The 16,116-nt window shown below is 40.8% G+C and overlaps 1 protein-coding gene across 1 annotated transcript in view; it reads right to left on the bottom strand.

Moving 5' to 3' along the window:
- LOC139454420 (tRNA-specific adenosine deaminase 1-like) overlaps positions 1-12,775 on the bottom strand; it is a 36,300-nt gene extending 23,525 nt beyond the window's left edge. The window contains exons 1-7 of the mRNA XM_071236112.1: positions 12,719-12,775; positions 10,843-11,013; positions 9,394-9,471; positions 3,924-3,978; positions 2,616-2,755; positions 545-1,490; positions 175-359 (exon numbers count right to left, since the gene is read on the bottom strand). Of these exons, the coding sequence (XP_071092213.1) occupies positions 175-359; positions 545-1,490; positions 2,616-2,755; positions 3,924-3,978; positions 9,394-9,471; positions 10,843-10,999 (1,561 nt within the window). The 5' untranslated portion in view covers positions 11,000-11,013; positions 12,719-12,775. The remainder of the gene's footprint in view (positions 1-174; positions 360-544; positions 1,491-2,615; positions 2,756-3,923; positions 3,979-9,393; positions 9,472-10,842; positions 11,014-12,718) is intronic.
- Between the last annotated feature and the right edge of the window lie 3,341 nt (positions 12,776-16,116).

Raw genomic sequence — 16,116 nt, 5'->3', positions numbered from 1 at the left:
TATGATGATGCGGGCGGTGCCTAAGAACCAAGACTATTAATTTTTTTTAGCCTTAGATTAGTTCTTTTTTTTGTGTGAACAATTCTGCCTGGTTGGTGGGAGAAGAAGTTATCACAAAGGAGCGATCATCTGATGTTTAAATTAAACAGGTCGACTGTAACCAAAGACACCAACCTGCAGATGAAGGCACCAGCCTATGTTGTGGAGCCCTGGCCTGCTGATCCTCCCTGCCGTCTGGGAAGCTGAGGGTGGACTGCAACAGGAGAGGGGCGTGTACACGGTACCCCTTCGGGAGCTCTGTCACCCCTTCCACACGCTCAATCAGAGCTCTACTCATGGCAGCATGGCTGTAGGGACCACTGGCAGAAAAAGTAACACTCTGGACATGAAATGATTTGGGGGGATTACATGAATATTGTTTGGTTCCGTGTCGATCAGCTTTATTTATTGATGGAACCAACTACATGGAAATAACTTTACTTTTTTTTATGAGAACTTAATTCATTGACTAATTCATTTTCAAAATACTGCATAACCAACATACCTCCCTACAACAACAGTGCTCAGATAAATTGGCTCCACCAGAAAGAGGCTGAGTAGAGCCCCCTGCACACCGAGGATGTTCCAGCGTGCCATCTTGTCACTACATGACATGGAGATTGTTCTCTCCCCTCGGCCTGGCTTGATCCTTAGCAATCCCACAATGTGGTAGTCTGATCCTGACCCTAGCTGGTCTTGAGCACCCCCGGGCACACACTTGGCACCGGTACGGAATATGTCGCCCCCGGGCACACACTTGGCACCGGTTCCACATGTGTCATCCCCACAACTGACACGAGGCTGTTTTTCCTCTGCGATCTTCTTGCCTTCAGTGTAAGCATTATGGAATGTTTTTTCACTGAGATCGCCCTTGTCCTGGAATGTCTTCCCACTGAGATCAGCTGCTTCCATTTGGAAAACCTTCCCATTGAGATCTCCTGCCTGCTTTTGAGAGACCTGTCCATCAGGATGACCTGCCTCCTTCTGGAATATGTTTCTATCGAGGTCACCTGCCTCCTTTCCACAGAGAAGAGCTGTCTCTATCACGTTTTGTCTCCCAACTTTGTTTGTACTTGTGTTACTTTCTAACTTCTCAACAATGTGACCAACTTCGTTTTCAGCAGTGCCAGAACAGTCTTGACCGTGACAACACCCTTCCTCTAATCTTCTCCCCATTCCTCCATGTCCAGGACGACTGCCAGGTAGGTCCTGCCCTGAGCGTGAACCAGGCTCTTTTGCAGTCTCTTCCTCCACACGGGGTACATCTGTAACAGTGACGTCTGGTTTAGCCATCTTGTGTGCTGCATCCTGGGAGGCTTCTGTAGGTGGGTACTTCCTCTTCCTGTGTCCTCCAGACTTAGGTTCAGGAGAACCCTCAGCAGCTACTGACCCCATGACCTCCACAGTGTCAGCATCTTCATCTGGTCTGGGGAAAATGGAAGCATCACCACCTGAAATGGAAAGTGACATACATACATGCATCGATATATGACCTGAGACGGATCAAGGATTTTGAAAAAGGGGGTTTCACAAAATTCCCAAGTCACAAAGTGACATGGTGGATTCAGTGTCTTGAGGACATAGTCACAAAGTGACTTGGTGACTTGAGGACATAGTCACAAAGTGATTAGGTGACTTGAGGACATAAGTCACAAAGTGACTTGGTGACTTGAGGACATAGTCACAAAGTAACTTAGTGACTTGAGGACATAGTTACAAAGTGACATGGTGGACTCAGTGACTTGAGGACATAGTCACAAAGTAACTTGGTGACTTGAGGACATAGTTACAAAGTGACATGGTGGACTCAGTGACTTGAGGACATAGTCACAAAGTAACTTGGTGACTTGAGGACATAGTCACAAAAGTGACTTGGTAACTTGAGGACATAGTTACAAAGTGAAAAGGTGACTTGAGGACATAGTCACAAAATGACTTGGTGACTTGAGGACATAGTCATAAAGTGACTTGGTGACTTGAGGACATAGTCACAAAGTGTCTTGGTGACTTGATGACATAGTCAAAAAGTGACTTTGACGAGGGCACAGCAAACATGTAAGATGTCTGAACAAAGGGCTAGCGTACACCCCCTACACCACCACCTTTGGATCAGCCAGTGATATTTGTATTATGACACAAAACAAAGCGATGCAGCAACACTTCAGTGAATCATTACAGCAATACAGACAACAGCTGTAGGAGTTTCACATAATGGCCTATAAAATTAAAATCACAATAAAGTAAAAGCTGTATGTATAACACAATAAAATCAGTAAACAGCTAATACCTGGTAGACTGAGTCCCAATTTGAGGGACAATTTGCCCACAAACCATTTGATATTGAGGGTGGGGTGTGGGGTGTGTGGGGGTGTGTGTGGGGGTGGTGGATAATATTGGAATAAAAGAGTCCTGAAATGTTGGTTGTTGTGGATTCCCCCCCTCTCCCTCCCCCCTTCTTTCAGAGATAAAAACTGTATGTTAAAGTAGTGACAAAAAAAATCAACAATTTATTTTCAGAGAAAGAACTGAAAATCATCAAAAGTCAATGCCCACAGTAGCCCTACAGTAACACTTACATGGAGTTTGGCTGGTGAAGAAATGGAAGTGGACACCCTGCTTCACCGTGCATCTATGGCGGCCATCTTGCTGCTGAGGAGGCAAGAACACCTCGCCCCGGCTCCCCCCATACACTGCCATTAGGTCCTCATACAGGTAGCTGCATCACACACAGGGGTAGACAGGTGTCACAATACAAGTGTGCCAACAAGAAGAATACTTCAGATCTATATTCAAACTCAGTCAATGGCCAGGGAAATGAAATGTGTTCCCTAAGCCTTTTGGCAACTCAGGTTATGAAATGCATGTCACTGGGCAAATATACATAATTCATACAGGACCAACACGAGCATATTCATCAATCATCAATGATCTAGAAAAGATTATTTTTAATGAAAACCTACCAAATCACACATACATTCAATGTCTAGAATAACATACCGATAAAATCACCAATATCCCTGTTCATAAACATGATAAACGGATTAACTATGTGTTTCGATGTAGATCCTAACACCTTTATCAAGCAATAGGTTGCTTGATAAAGGTGTTAGGATCTACACCGAAACGTCGCACTAACTGTAATAAAGAAGTTGTTCATCCATAGAACTCATCTTACTTTAAGCAAAACTTGCTTATGTAAATACCTCCACAGATAATAACTTAATAACAGCTGGTTATATATTGCCCTTATATAGCGACGTGCATGTACATGTGTGTTTGGCTGCTTGTACTAATCCGGACTAATGCCGATTTAATAGTACTAGCCCACTGAGTTATCATACTGTAGTTTAACATGAATGCCCGACTCAGACATAGTATACTGACTCCGAACTGACCAGTCCTTGTTTTAGCCCCTAATGCCGAGTGCCAGACAGGGTAACAACAAGTGCCATCTTTTAACATCTTTTGGTATGACACGGCCAGGGGATCGTACACAGGACCTTCCGCTCTCCGGGCGGATGCTCTACCACTAGACCACGGAGGCGGTCTACACTGATTTAGATGGTTCAGCTGTGACACACATAATCCCAGTGTCAACAATGATCAGTTCTACATGGAATTAGTTCCATCCTCAACAAATATTTACAAACATTTACAAAATATTTACAAATATTTACAAGTATTTACAAGTATTTACAAAATATTTACAAATATTTACAAATATTTACAAAATATTTACAAAATATTTACAAATATTTACAGTATCATGGAAATATTTTCCTTGATTGAAAGACATGTTCCGTGGGAATAATTCCCCAAAAGAAATATAGTTCAAAGGAACAATTTCACTACAGGAGCAGATACTCTGTGACAACACTACATACCACAGAAAGGATCTCCTTGCGATGATTTCAGCATGGCTGTCATTTATGACATCACCTGAATAGGAAACAATGAAGGTTTCAGCAGGCTGGGGACAACATACCCCCTGGCACATTAGTAAGGATTAATTGTTGTGGTCTTCATTACGTGTCAAATGAAGACGGCGTGGCGAAAAGTCAAACTTGGGACACACCAAATTTCTTGTCATATTATACAGTTGAGCTCCCTTTAATTCTAAAAAGTGAGTGAGTTGGGTTTTACGCCGCTTTAAGCAATATCACGGCGGGGAACACCAGAAATGGGCTTCACACATTGTACCCATGTCGGGAATCGAACCCGGGTCTTCGGCGTGACGAGCGAACGCTTTAACCACTAGGCTACCTGTCCGACCCTTATTCTAAAAAGAGTTTAAAAACATTTAAAGCTAAATCTTTTAATGAAGATCTGAAATTTGTTTTGTTTAAATTTTAAACTAGCTTTATAGATTTAGCAAGGTGTGGCGTCATCCAGTAGATGACATCTGTACGTAGTCAGTTTACTGTCAGGGTTAACCTGTTTGGTCATGTGGACAAGGTGTCTGACTTCAGATCAGATGGTCCATGGTTTGAATCCCATTACAGAAACGGGACATTTCATGTCCACTACATGTACAACAGATCTTTCCAACAATATCATCTTGACTTCCTATGGTACAAATGATCCAGTCACAATTTGAATGTAAATACTGGCAAAAGTTGTTGAGTTAGCAAAAATAAAATGATCTGTTTATCTCAATCAGGATATATCCCTCCCTAATACCGTAAATCTGGAAAGTTTTGCGAGCAGAAAAGTACTGTGAAAACTGCAAGCGACACACACTCACAATACATGTAGTTACATGACGCAGTTGTCGTTGCAGACCAACAACAAACAAAAGACAAAAAGAGGCACATTTCTTGAATCCACTTCCACATGTTGTCAAACCAGCCAGTACATGAATAAAGAAAGAATCCCTCACATCCTGTGTTTCCCTAATTACACATTGTCACCTAGTGTTGATAGTCTAATTATTCTACGTTCACTAACCCGCCACAACTCGTCAAGTTGTTGACATAACACTGAGTAGTCCAGACATACCCAGCCAGTCTTTTCTGTTAGACAAACACCCTACTCCAACATTCCTTGTCAGCTACAACACATGCATCTATAGTTTACAAAGTACTGACTGACACTGAGTTGGCCTTTTATCATGTCGCTTCCTACTTACAGGTATCAAATATATCACCTGCCTTAAGTAGCTTTGATATTTGGTAATTTTAACAGGTCTTTGAAAGGCATTTAGAAATTATTCACATAAGGAAGAGAATTTATGGATGTCAACACAACGTTTCGGAGTATGTACTTACTCCTCAATCAAGTCAATGCACCATTCACCTGATGAAAGAGTAAGCATATACTCTGAAACTTGTGTTCCTCATTAAAAAGAAGTTGACATCAATAAATTCTCAAACTTAACAACTAAATGCAGCAAAGATCTAAACGCACTAAGATGCCTCACCGGCTCCAACTGGGGGGCCTCCAAAGATACTCTACTCTCTCTCTACACATCACTAATTAGGTCAAAATTAGATTACGGATGTGCGATCTATGATACGCTTAGCAATAACCTAACCAAAAAACTAGACTCAATCCAATACCAAGCTCTTAAAATAGTCACACGTTCCCAACATGGCACCTCTCTCACTTCACTTCAGGCCTTAACAGGAGAAATGCCACTAAACCTACGTAGGCAACACTTAACCCTTAATTTCTGGGCCTCGTCCCAATCAAACCCTCTCATCCAAAACCTCATAAACGAAAATATCCGCCCTCGTAACCAGGCTCTAACTAGGAAGCACCCTTTACTTACTCCAATATCTCAACGAATTTTCAACTACCTAAACGAAAACCAAATAGATAACCTCCAACAAAACTGCAAACCATCAAATATATTTACCCCAAAACTAAAAATCCCCAAAATAGACACATCTCTGGCAAACTCAATAAACAAACAAACCGATCCAAACATAGCTAAATCCACCACACTAGCTTACATACACCATAACTGGCCAAATTGGTGCCACATCTACACAGACGGATCTTCCGATCCGATCACAAATCGCACTGGTTTCGGAGTCCACATAGCACAACCAAATAGGAACACTCAATCTTATCGACTCCCAAACAACCAATCCATCTTCACTGCAGAGTTAATGGGCATAGCATCAGCCCTCCATAACCAACATGCTAAAAAACATAAAAAAATCCTAATACTCACAGACTCACTAAGTGGACTACAGGCCCTCCAAAATAAAAACACCAAAAACCGCCCTAAACTCATTAACCAAATACTCAAAAGCGCAAATAACTTAACAGAGGCAGGCAAACAAATAGCATTTATCTGGATCCCAGCCCACGTAGGAATATATGGAAACGAAAACGCCGATCAAGCCGCCAAAAAATCCCTCAAAATTCCTGAAATAAGCCTTAATCTACCAATATCTAAAGCAGAGATCAAAAGCATTAACAAACATAAAATCACCCAAAAATGGCATAAGACATACCTAAAAACAAACACACAGATAATCAAAATCCTCAAAAAACCTCTAACCAAACCTAAAATCCTCCATCCATCCAAGAAAATTGATAGAATAATCACCAAACTCCAAACAGGTCACACTAAACTAAACAGTCAACTCCTAAAAATCAAAAAACACGCAACCGGAAAATGCCCACACTGCCCACACCTGGAAACAATAGAACATGCACTCTTACACTGCACGCACTACCAAACCCACCGAGCAACACTCCAAACAAATCTAAAACTAGATAAAGCCATAACCCTAGAATCAATCCTAAATCCACATAACAATATAGAAAAATTTAAAGCACTAGGCGTATACTTAACTAAAACCAATCTAATGATCCGCATCTAAAAACACTCAACCACACCACATAAACAAACAAACACACACCAACACACTCCCTTAGTACACTACCACACCCCTAGGCATGCATTCCAAATTTCAAAATCTCCAAAACTTATATAAGCAACCACTAAAACCCCCCTCTGGTTGCAACACCTTTATTTTCCCTTCAAAACCACGCTAAATGGCCCGACCGGGCCCGTGTGCGAAATACGCTCCAGTCGGAAAGCGCACGTTAAATCTCCAAACGTAAGTAAGTAAGTAAGTAATAAATTCTCTGACCCATGAAGATCCAGGATAGAATAGGTCTTCAGCAACCCATGCTTGCCATAAAAGGAGACTATACTTGTTGTAGGAGGCGACTAACGGTATCAGGTGATCAGGCTCACTGATTTGGTTGATGCATGTCATCGATCCCAATTGCGTGGATCAATGCTCATGATATTAATCACTGGATTGTCTGCTACATAATAGCTGGAAGATTGCTGAGTGTAGCTTTAAACGACAAACCAACCAACCCACCAACCACAAATTCTCTTCCTTAATCTTAACAGGGTGTCGCAAAAGTTTCAAGATGCAGTTACGGCAATTGTCAGCCCCTCGCAGTAATTTCATGGCGCAAAACTTTCCAGAATTACAGTACATGACAAACTTCTGAGACGGCTAACTTGGAAAGGTGAACATTTATGTTTGACAAACATCAACTGAATAACAACAGCTTCATTTTCAGTCTCTCAGTCAGACACAAAGTACAGTTTAAGACCAGCTGAAATAGCAAACTAAATGTATAAATAAACTGTGTGTATCTGTATTGTTGAAGGTTGTGAATGTAGAAGCTACTTGTAGCAGCACCGAAAAATAGTACCTGCTCAAGATTACAGGCAAATAATTAAGATGCATGTTTTTGGTTTTAAACTTTGCGAAAGTAAGGTAAACAAAATATGTGACAATGAACCAACCAATCAGTGATATCGAATACAAAGATGATAAGGCAACAATAAATCAAGCCTTGTATTAAGGCCAACCCTGCAATGGTTCTTACTGAAAAATAGTTTTTGGCCAACATTATAATGAAAACGGACATTGAAAAAAAGATCTAGTCATCGTGATATAAGTAAATTTTTGGTGTGTTCATTGTAATTCCTACATTCTGATTAGCTGAACTGGTCACATATTATTGCATTCATTTCTCACTGAGTGTAAAAAATTAAGCCACGCCCACTGAGGAACACTACTTTTATTACTGCGGAATGTCGGGGAATCCTAATATTACAGTCAAGGGAATTCCCTTCCTCCTCACATGTATCGTCATGCACGGGACAGTTAGCGAAATTCATGCATATTCATTGTCCAAACTACCCTTTGAAACCGAAGGCCGAGAAGGAATGAAACAGCAAACGTGCAGGTTCGCTCGCCTGTATTTTCCTGCTCGCCTTGGTTCCACAACTTTCATGTCTTCGGGTTTCATTTCTAACCAGCATATTTTCAACTGTGTTTACCTGTTTACAGGGAACTTTGAATATGGCGGTAACTGACAATGTCATTTAAAGCAGCCGCCTTCTCCCGGACATATTTCATCCGGTTCGTTAGTCTGACTGTTGCAGTTCTTCATGCCTCTTGCCTTAATTGACAAGTCCTATGAACATTGTTTTGATCCTACTCTTCGTTGATTGGCTACTGACTGTGTAGGCGTGTCAAGTTATGTGCATAAACTAAACGATCACCTGATTCATATCACGCCACTGTATGTATTCTTACACCTGGAATGTTTATCAATCTCGTCATTTTTTCTGTCTGATATATACAACTGTTTGGGGTAAAACTATTGTAGACAAAACATGTTTTATGTTGATGAATTAAATTATAAGCATTGACTGTGTACTCTTTTTGGTTCATTGAGGTATGAATCAAAAAACCGATGTGCAAACCTTTGTAAGAATCCGCTATGCAGATTCATACAGTTTGCACATCGGTTATACCTCAATGAACCGAAAAAAATACACAGTCAATTCTTAAAAAAATAAAACCTCAACCTTGGTTCATAACCTACACATACAGACAAGTCTCGTTAATCCGACACTCGGCTTTATCTGACACTAATGATGGGAACCGATTAAATCAGTGCCATTAAGACCCGTTAATCCGACAGTCTCGCACTCCGACTCGACACACCTAATTTGCAAAGAATTACCGAAATTACTCATTAATCAGTCTCGTTAATTTAACACAGTTATCAGCGTACATCTGCCTGCGAGTACACAGCCCGTGTTTTGATACGAGATGAGTCGGCTGGTAGCTGCATATAACAACGGTTGTAGAGATAAACTTACTGAACAATAAACAATTAATGAACAATTAATGTTTGTATTGTTATCTATTGTGTAGTTGTCCGATTTTCGATCACAAACATTGATACTTAATTTCGTTTATCCGACATACCCGTTAATCCGACATAATCATATGCAACCAACCATGTCGGATTAACAGGACTTGACCGTATATTGTTTAATGATGGCCTAATTCTTACCTGCTTTACTCATCTTGGACTTCCCGATACATTTGGAACCTGTGCCCATGCCAACCACCTTCATACTGCAGCCAGTCTCTGATATAAAGAGTAAGTGAATGTTGTTTTATGCCAAAGTTTTCAAAATTCCTGATATATCACAGTGACCTGTACATACTCAAAAGTGGGCCAGACAAAGCAGTGTTTTTCCACTAGAGGTAAGTGCATGTAAGTGCAATCAGTCACAAAGTATGGCCATCATCGATGAGTTTTACCTGATGTGTGAAGGAGTAATGTGTTTAATGAGATCACACCTGTATATGATGGACCACCTTTGTGGCCTAGTGGATACAGCGTCCGCCTGGACACTGAAAGGTCTGTTGTTTGATGCCCGTTCGCTTCATACCAAAAGACGTTAAGAGGTGGTACTTGTTGTTACCCTGCTTGGCGCTCAGCACTAAGGGTCGAAAACAAGGACTGGTTGGCTCGAGTCAGTAAACTGTGTCAGAGCAGGGTATTCATGTAAAACTGAGGCATGGCATCTCTGACCTCAGTGGGCTTGTACTATAAAACAGGCACTAGTCCGGACTAGTACAAGTACAAGTAAGTACAAGTTGTTGTTGTTGGTTTGTTGTTTAACGCCTCACTCAGCAATATTCCAGATATATGACGACGGTCTGTAAATAATCGAGTCTGGACCACACAATCCAGTGATTGATATCATCAATCCTTGCAATTGGGATCGATGACATACATCAACCAAGTCAGCGAGCCTGACCACCCGATCCCGTTAGTCGCCTTTTATGACAAGCATGTCGCCTTTTACGGCAAGCAGGGGTTGCTGAAGACCTATTCTACCCCGGATCTTCACGGGTCAGTAAGTACAAGTAAGTACAAGTACAAGTAAGTACAAGTTAGTACAAGTAAGTACAAGTTAGTACAAGTATGTACAAGTAAGTACAAGTTAGTACAAGTATGTACAAGTTAGTACAAGTATGTACAAGTACACATGTATTCACATTGCTATAAACATGATATAAGTGCAATAATCTAGAACATGACTTTAAACCCCATTTGCCCTCATCTGTATGTTGACAAACTTCGACCTACTTTCAGCCATTTTGAAGGACAATTACACGTTGCCTTGTCTTTAGCAGCCTTTAGGAGCCAACAGATGTTTTGTTTATAAGGTTTCACGGCATGTGTCGTTTATTGTAATGTCACATTGAGCAATATTCCAGCTACATGACGGTGGCCTGGATCGAAATATTCAGTCCGGACCAGACAAACCAGTGGCTGATATTATGAGCAACAATCCACACCATCAGGGTATGATGACACGCTATTAACCAAGTCACGAAGTCTGACCATCCAATACATTTAGTTGCCTCTTATAACAAGCATCGGTTGCTAAGAATCTTTTGTAACCTGGAGTCCCCACAGAGGTCACCATGGGGCTTCATGTTCTACCTGTTTGTGTAGTCATGACAACAGCAGACAGCAATGTCCACTCTTGTCCCATGGTTGGTTTTCCAGTTTTGGGCAGACTTTTATAGTAACCATAGCAACACTGGGCCACTGAGTCTGCGAAATTGTCCGGGGCACAGAACATGATCCACTTGGACATGTATTCCAAGGAATCTGAAATCAAAGAATGATAGAAGAATTACCACTTACTTTTTAAAATTAAATATTGAAAGTATGCTTTCCAGGGAATATAATTCCAAAGAAAACAAGCAGACGCAGATTGAATAATTTGACCTTTTTCAATGGGCAAATGTTTAGTTTGATTGACAGGTGGCGATGCATTACTTTCGAGATGCACAACATGCACTAATAATCAGCACTGTGAACCAAACCACAACATGAAGCTTGTCCGTACTGGATACTGGGGCTGGAACGAGTCCAAATTTATTACCAGCTAGGGCACCCTGCCCTGCCCTGTGAAGGTCTCAAGAGATAGGTACAAAATGTCTGATGGGGAATAGTTTGACCCTTGCAAAATATATTTAGATACGCTTTTTAGTCTGTCATTAAACAATATGTCACATGACTAACCACAGGTCCAGGTAGTCCTGTGGGTATCGGGGTCCTACTCAAGACCCATCTGACCTACTGGATACCGTTCTATATTCTGGTCATGGTCAGGGTACTGTATATATATGTACACAGAAAAGTACCTTGGGTACATATCTGTAGTATACTCATGTCGACAACGGCCCCTCCAGCATCAGTAGGCTCTATTATGCAAGAGGTAACGACCAAGACCTATTTTGACCAAGAATCCCTGTCTGCATCATACAATCTCAATATGCAAGGAAAGAAAGTGAATGCTCAATTAATAAAACTTAGGCTACCATTTAGCTACACTTTGTCCCCCTTTAACTGCAGGGTGGTCTATTACAACACAGCACATTGTTCATCAACCTCACCACAGTGATTGAGGCTATGAAAAGGTTGCACAACCCTCCTCACATCCAATGGTGCTTGATAAGGTTGCACAACCCTCCTCACATCCAAATGTGCTTGATTAGGTTGCACAACCCTCCTCACATCCAATGGTGCTTGATAAGGTTGCACAACCCTCCTCACATCCAGTGGTGCTTGATAAGGTTGCACAACCCTCCTCACATCCAAATGTGCTTGATAAGGTTGCACAACCCTCCTCACAACCAATGGTGCTTGATTAGGTTGCACAGCCCTCCTCACATCCAATGGTGCTTGATAAGGTTGCACAACCCTCCTCACATCCAATGGTGCTTGATAAGGTAGCACAACCCTCCTCACATCCAATGGTGCTTGATAAGGTAGCACAACCCTCCTCACATGCAATGCTGCTTGATTAGGTTGCACAAACCAGACCACAGCCCTTAGTGCTTTGATAAGGCATTTATTCAACGAACTTAGATCATAAACTTCTTGATAAACAAACGCCTATACGGATTACATCACTGTTTATAGACATAGTGTGTGATGTGATGTAGGCTAGCCGTGTGCATGTGTGAGCTGTCTTGTTGCATGGAGATCCTAAAAAGGATTAAAACAAGGGATAAAGGATAAAAGGCTATGTCTGAACAGGCTCCTGTTACTCCGTCATGTTCGTGGACATATCGAGATCTTTAAATCAAAACAACTGACGATTATATTCCGCTTCCTTTACCATGTGATCTCGATCTCAACATCTGTTTTATTTTGAAACCGGTTACTGTTGTGCAAACTTAGTTGATTTCTTGAACTGGTCACAACACCATGTTCTTTTTATCCTAATTATTACAATAGTTAAATACAAATGACTACTTCAAAAGTCAAAACTACTTGTTCACAAAATACAACACGTTAAACTCACCATGCCATGTCAAGGGCGAGTAACTCTCATCTCGTTATCCCTTCGCGTGTTTGTCGGTAGAGTAGTCGTATTCAATAGTTGCAATATTGTAAAGACCCAAGAGGAGATTTTATGTTCGCTTCGGTGTGTGCGTGGTGGTATATATGGTAGACACATAGTAGCCGTTTTCGCCAGAGAAATCGGTGACGTTTTGCCGAAGTGCCGTTTTAGCCTGAACCCGTATAAATCTCGAGGAGTGTGTGTGGTAGATGTACCAGGAACCGACAGACGTGGGGTACATAGACTCACACACAGGGTACATCGCACCATATATGCCCCGAGGGGTCGGTTGACAACGAATATATCTCACCGACATTCATACAGACCCCGAATATATGTCCTTCGTTTCACCGAGTAAAATGTTTTGATTCGGCCATTTTGACAGCAAGCAGACGATGCAAACAAACTGAGTTACTTCCCTTTACCCCGTTTCCTATCAATTCGACGATTATCACGCGAGGTAAGCGGGGTACCTGAAGCTTGTTTGTAAACAAGCGCGCCTATTCTGAAAACACAACAGACTCGCCTAATGCAAGCCTTTAGGTGCGTTTTTTAAAACTGTTTTGCGTAATTATATAGATATGCTACTACAACTAGACAGTGAGTTGCATGACAAAATATCTGTCTGTTTCAAAGCAAAGTGACCGTATAGCTAGCTCTCCGTAGGGCTTTGATGACAGCACGTGGAGCCGGACAACTAATGTGAACAAAGGAAAACAACTCAAATGGAAGTAGATTCTCACGTATTAGGATTCTATCTTAATGAACCGTAACCATTCTTTAGCATTTGTTTATCAAAATATGTAGACTTGTCAAACATGAAACGGACGAAAAGCTTAGCAATATCCTGAATGGACTGTATAAGATGCGATGAATCGTCACATGGCGCTGGCCTGTGGCAGAGGTACTAAGGCAACGCTTTTTGTTTGTAGGTCTAATCATGATACAACGAGGCGCAAACAGGTATGATAAACTCATGTTAACTGACTGTAATCACATTAAAATCAGATCTGTTGTTGTATTGAAGACATCCACTAGCAAGGATAATGATATGATTATGGATGATGGATTCATGCCCGCGCCAAATAGCCAATACAGTAGGCATATCTCGAGATAGAGGTGAGAACATTCTGAAGACTGAACTGGTCATGACAAAGGTTTCAGTACGCTGGGTTCCAAGGCTTCTGTCTCCTGATCAGAAACGCACCAGGTTCATCATCTGTCGTGAGAATTCGTCGTGTTGAAGCAGACCCAGGTGATTATTTTTATTAGCGATTTGTAATCACGAAAAACCATCCCCAGACAGAAACAACATTCAAAGCATTGGAAACATCAAACGTCTCCTCCGAAGAAGGCAAAGTCTGCCCCATCAACTGGCAAGGTGATGGCTTCGGTTTTCTGGCATTCCAAAGGAATCCAACTTTAGGACCACCTCTCAAAGGTTTAAGATCCTCACCAGGATCCTCTGGTCGTGGGTTACAATTCGCAGTAATACAATGTGTAGTAATATGTTAAGTATTGTTTCCAACAAAGTGTTATGGTAATATGTTAGAATGTTGTTTCCGACAGAGTTGTCCATTTTGATCGTTATAAAGAATAAAAGAACTTGTTATCCATAAAAAGTGTCATGTATTCATCTTTTACAACTTCTAAAAGTCTATCAATGATTTCAATATTCCAGCTATATGAATACTCGACAATATTCCAGCTAAGGGAATACTCGACACGATTCCAGCTAAAGGAATACTCGACACGATTCCAGCTAAAGGAATACTCGACAATATTCCAGCTAAAGGAATACTCGTCAACATTTCATCTAAAGTAATACTCGACACTATTCCAGCTATATGAATACTCGACAATATTCCAGCTAAGGGAATACTCGACAATATTCCAGCGAAGGGAATACTCGACAACATTTCATATAAAGTAATACTCGACAATATTCCAGCTAAAGGAATACTCGACACGATTCCAGATAAAGCAATAACCGACAATATTCAAGCGAAAGTAATACTCTACAATATCCAGCTAAAGGAATACTCGACAATATTCCAGCTAAAGGAATATTCGACAATATTCCAGCTATAGGAATATTCGACAATATTCCAGCTATAGGAATATTCGACAATATTCCAGCTATAGGAATACTCGAAGATATCAGCAATATTCCAGCTAATTGAGTTTGGGTCAGAAGAGGGGCGGTCGGGTAACCTTGTGGTTAAAGCTTTCCCTCGTCACGCCGAAGACCGGGGTTCGATTCCCCACATTGGTACAAAGTGAGAAGCCTATTTCTGGTGTCCCCCGCCGTGATATTGCCGGAATATTCTGCGTAAAACCATACTCATTCACTCACTCACTGGATCAACTTGGGGAAAAATATCGTTTTCATCTCAATTTAACACACGCCATGTTCAGGGTGAATAAAATATTGCACACGTGATCGTCACGTGATGTGTGTTGCGATTGGTGATTGGCTTGATTTTGGCGGGTTGGCTTCTTAGGTATACCTTATATGATAAATAAGATCATTTTATGCCAGCGCCGATGGGAAATTGTCAAGAAATTACAAAATATAGATAATAAGTTAAAAGTAACATTTTCAATGTTACTACAAATTCACAAGTCAGTATTTACCTTTTTCTTAATTGAAAACAAAACATTGAAAGACTACTAGGCTTGTAAATTTATAGTTGTCTTCCATAAGACCTTTTCCCGACATTTGAAGAGATAATTAAAATGAGATACAGTAACACAATGTTAATATTCAATAAAGTTATGTCCAGTTATAAATATCTTATGAAAATATTGAATTAATAATGTTTAACGTTATGACGCTAATTTAGAATGAATAGGTCTACTGCTTGCGACAGTTTAATAGTTTCGTAAAACATCCCTTTCAAACAAGAAATAAAGTACTTTTTAAACCAGGAAATATCCTTATGAAATGGTTGTAAATAAGTGTATTGTTTCGAAAAATAACTAAAAGAAAAGCTATTGACACTTTTATTTGATTTCATTGATTACTCATGAAAAAGAAAGTTACATAAAGACACGTTTCTATTAACTTATTGAAAGCCGATCAAATAAGAGTTACTAATTGAGGGTCGAGTACTCAAGTCCTTCCAACTGGACTGTCCCATTAAACTCGGCCCGTGCCCGCGTACTCGAGTACTCTAGGAAGCCCTACTCGATCCAGTAGTCGCCCAACACACACAAAAATGCTACTCGGGACCTATTGTAACCCGGAATACCGACAGGGAAGAGTTACAGTATTATCGCCGACAAAGTGTTACAGTAACATGTTCCACCATTGACCCGAAGAGTGTTTAGCCAGAGACATGAAACCTACAATTATT

The sequence above is a fragment of the Haliotis cracherodii genome, unplaced genomic scaffold (genome assembly GCF_022045235.1).
Source record: "Haliotis cracherodii isolate W230 unplaced genomic scaffold, xgHalCrac1.p SCAF_10, whole genome shotgun sequence".
Classification (NCBI taxonomy): domain Eukaryota; kingdom Metazoa; phylum Mollusca; class Gastropoda; order Lepetellida; family Haliotidae; genus Haliotis; species Haliotis cracherodii.
The sequence above is the reverse complement of the archived record's forward strand: the minus strand, read 5'-3'. Positions and strand labels throughout refer to the sequence as shown.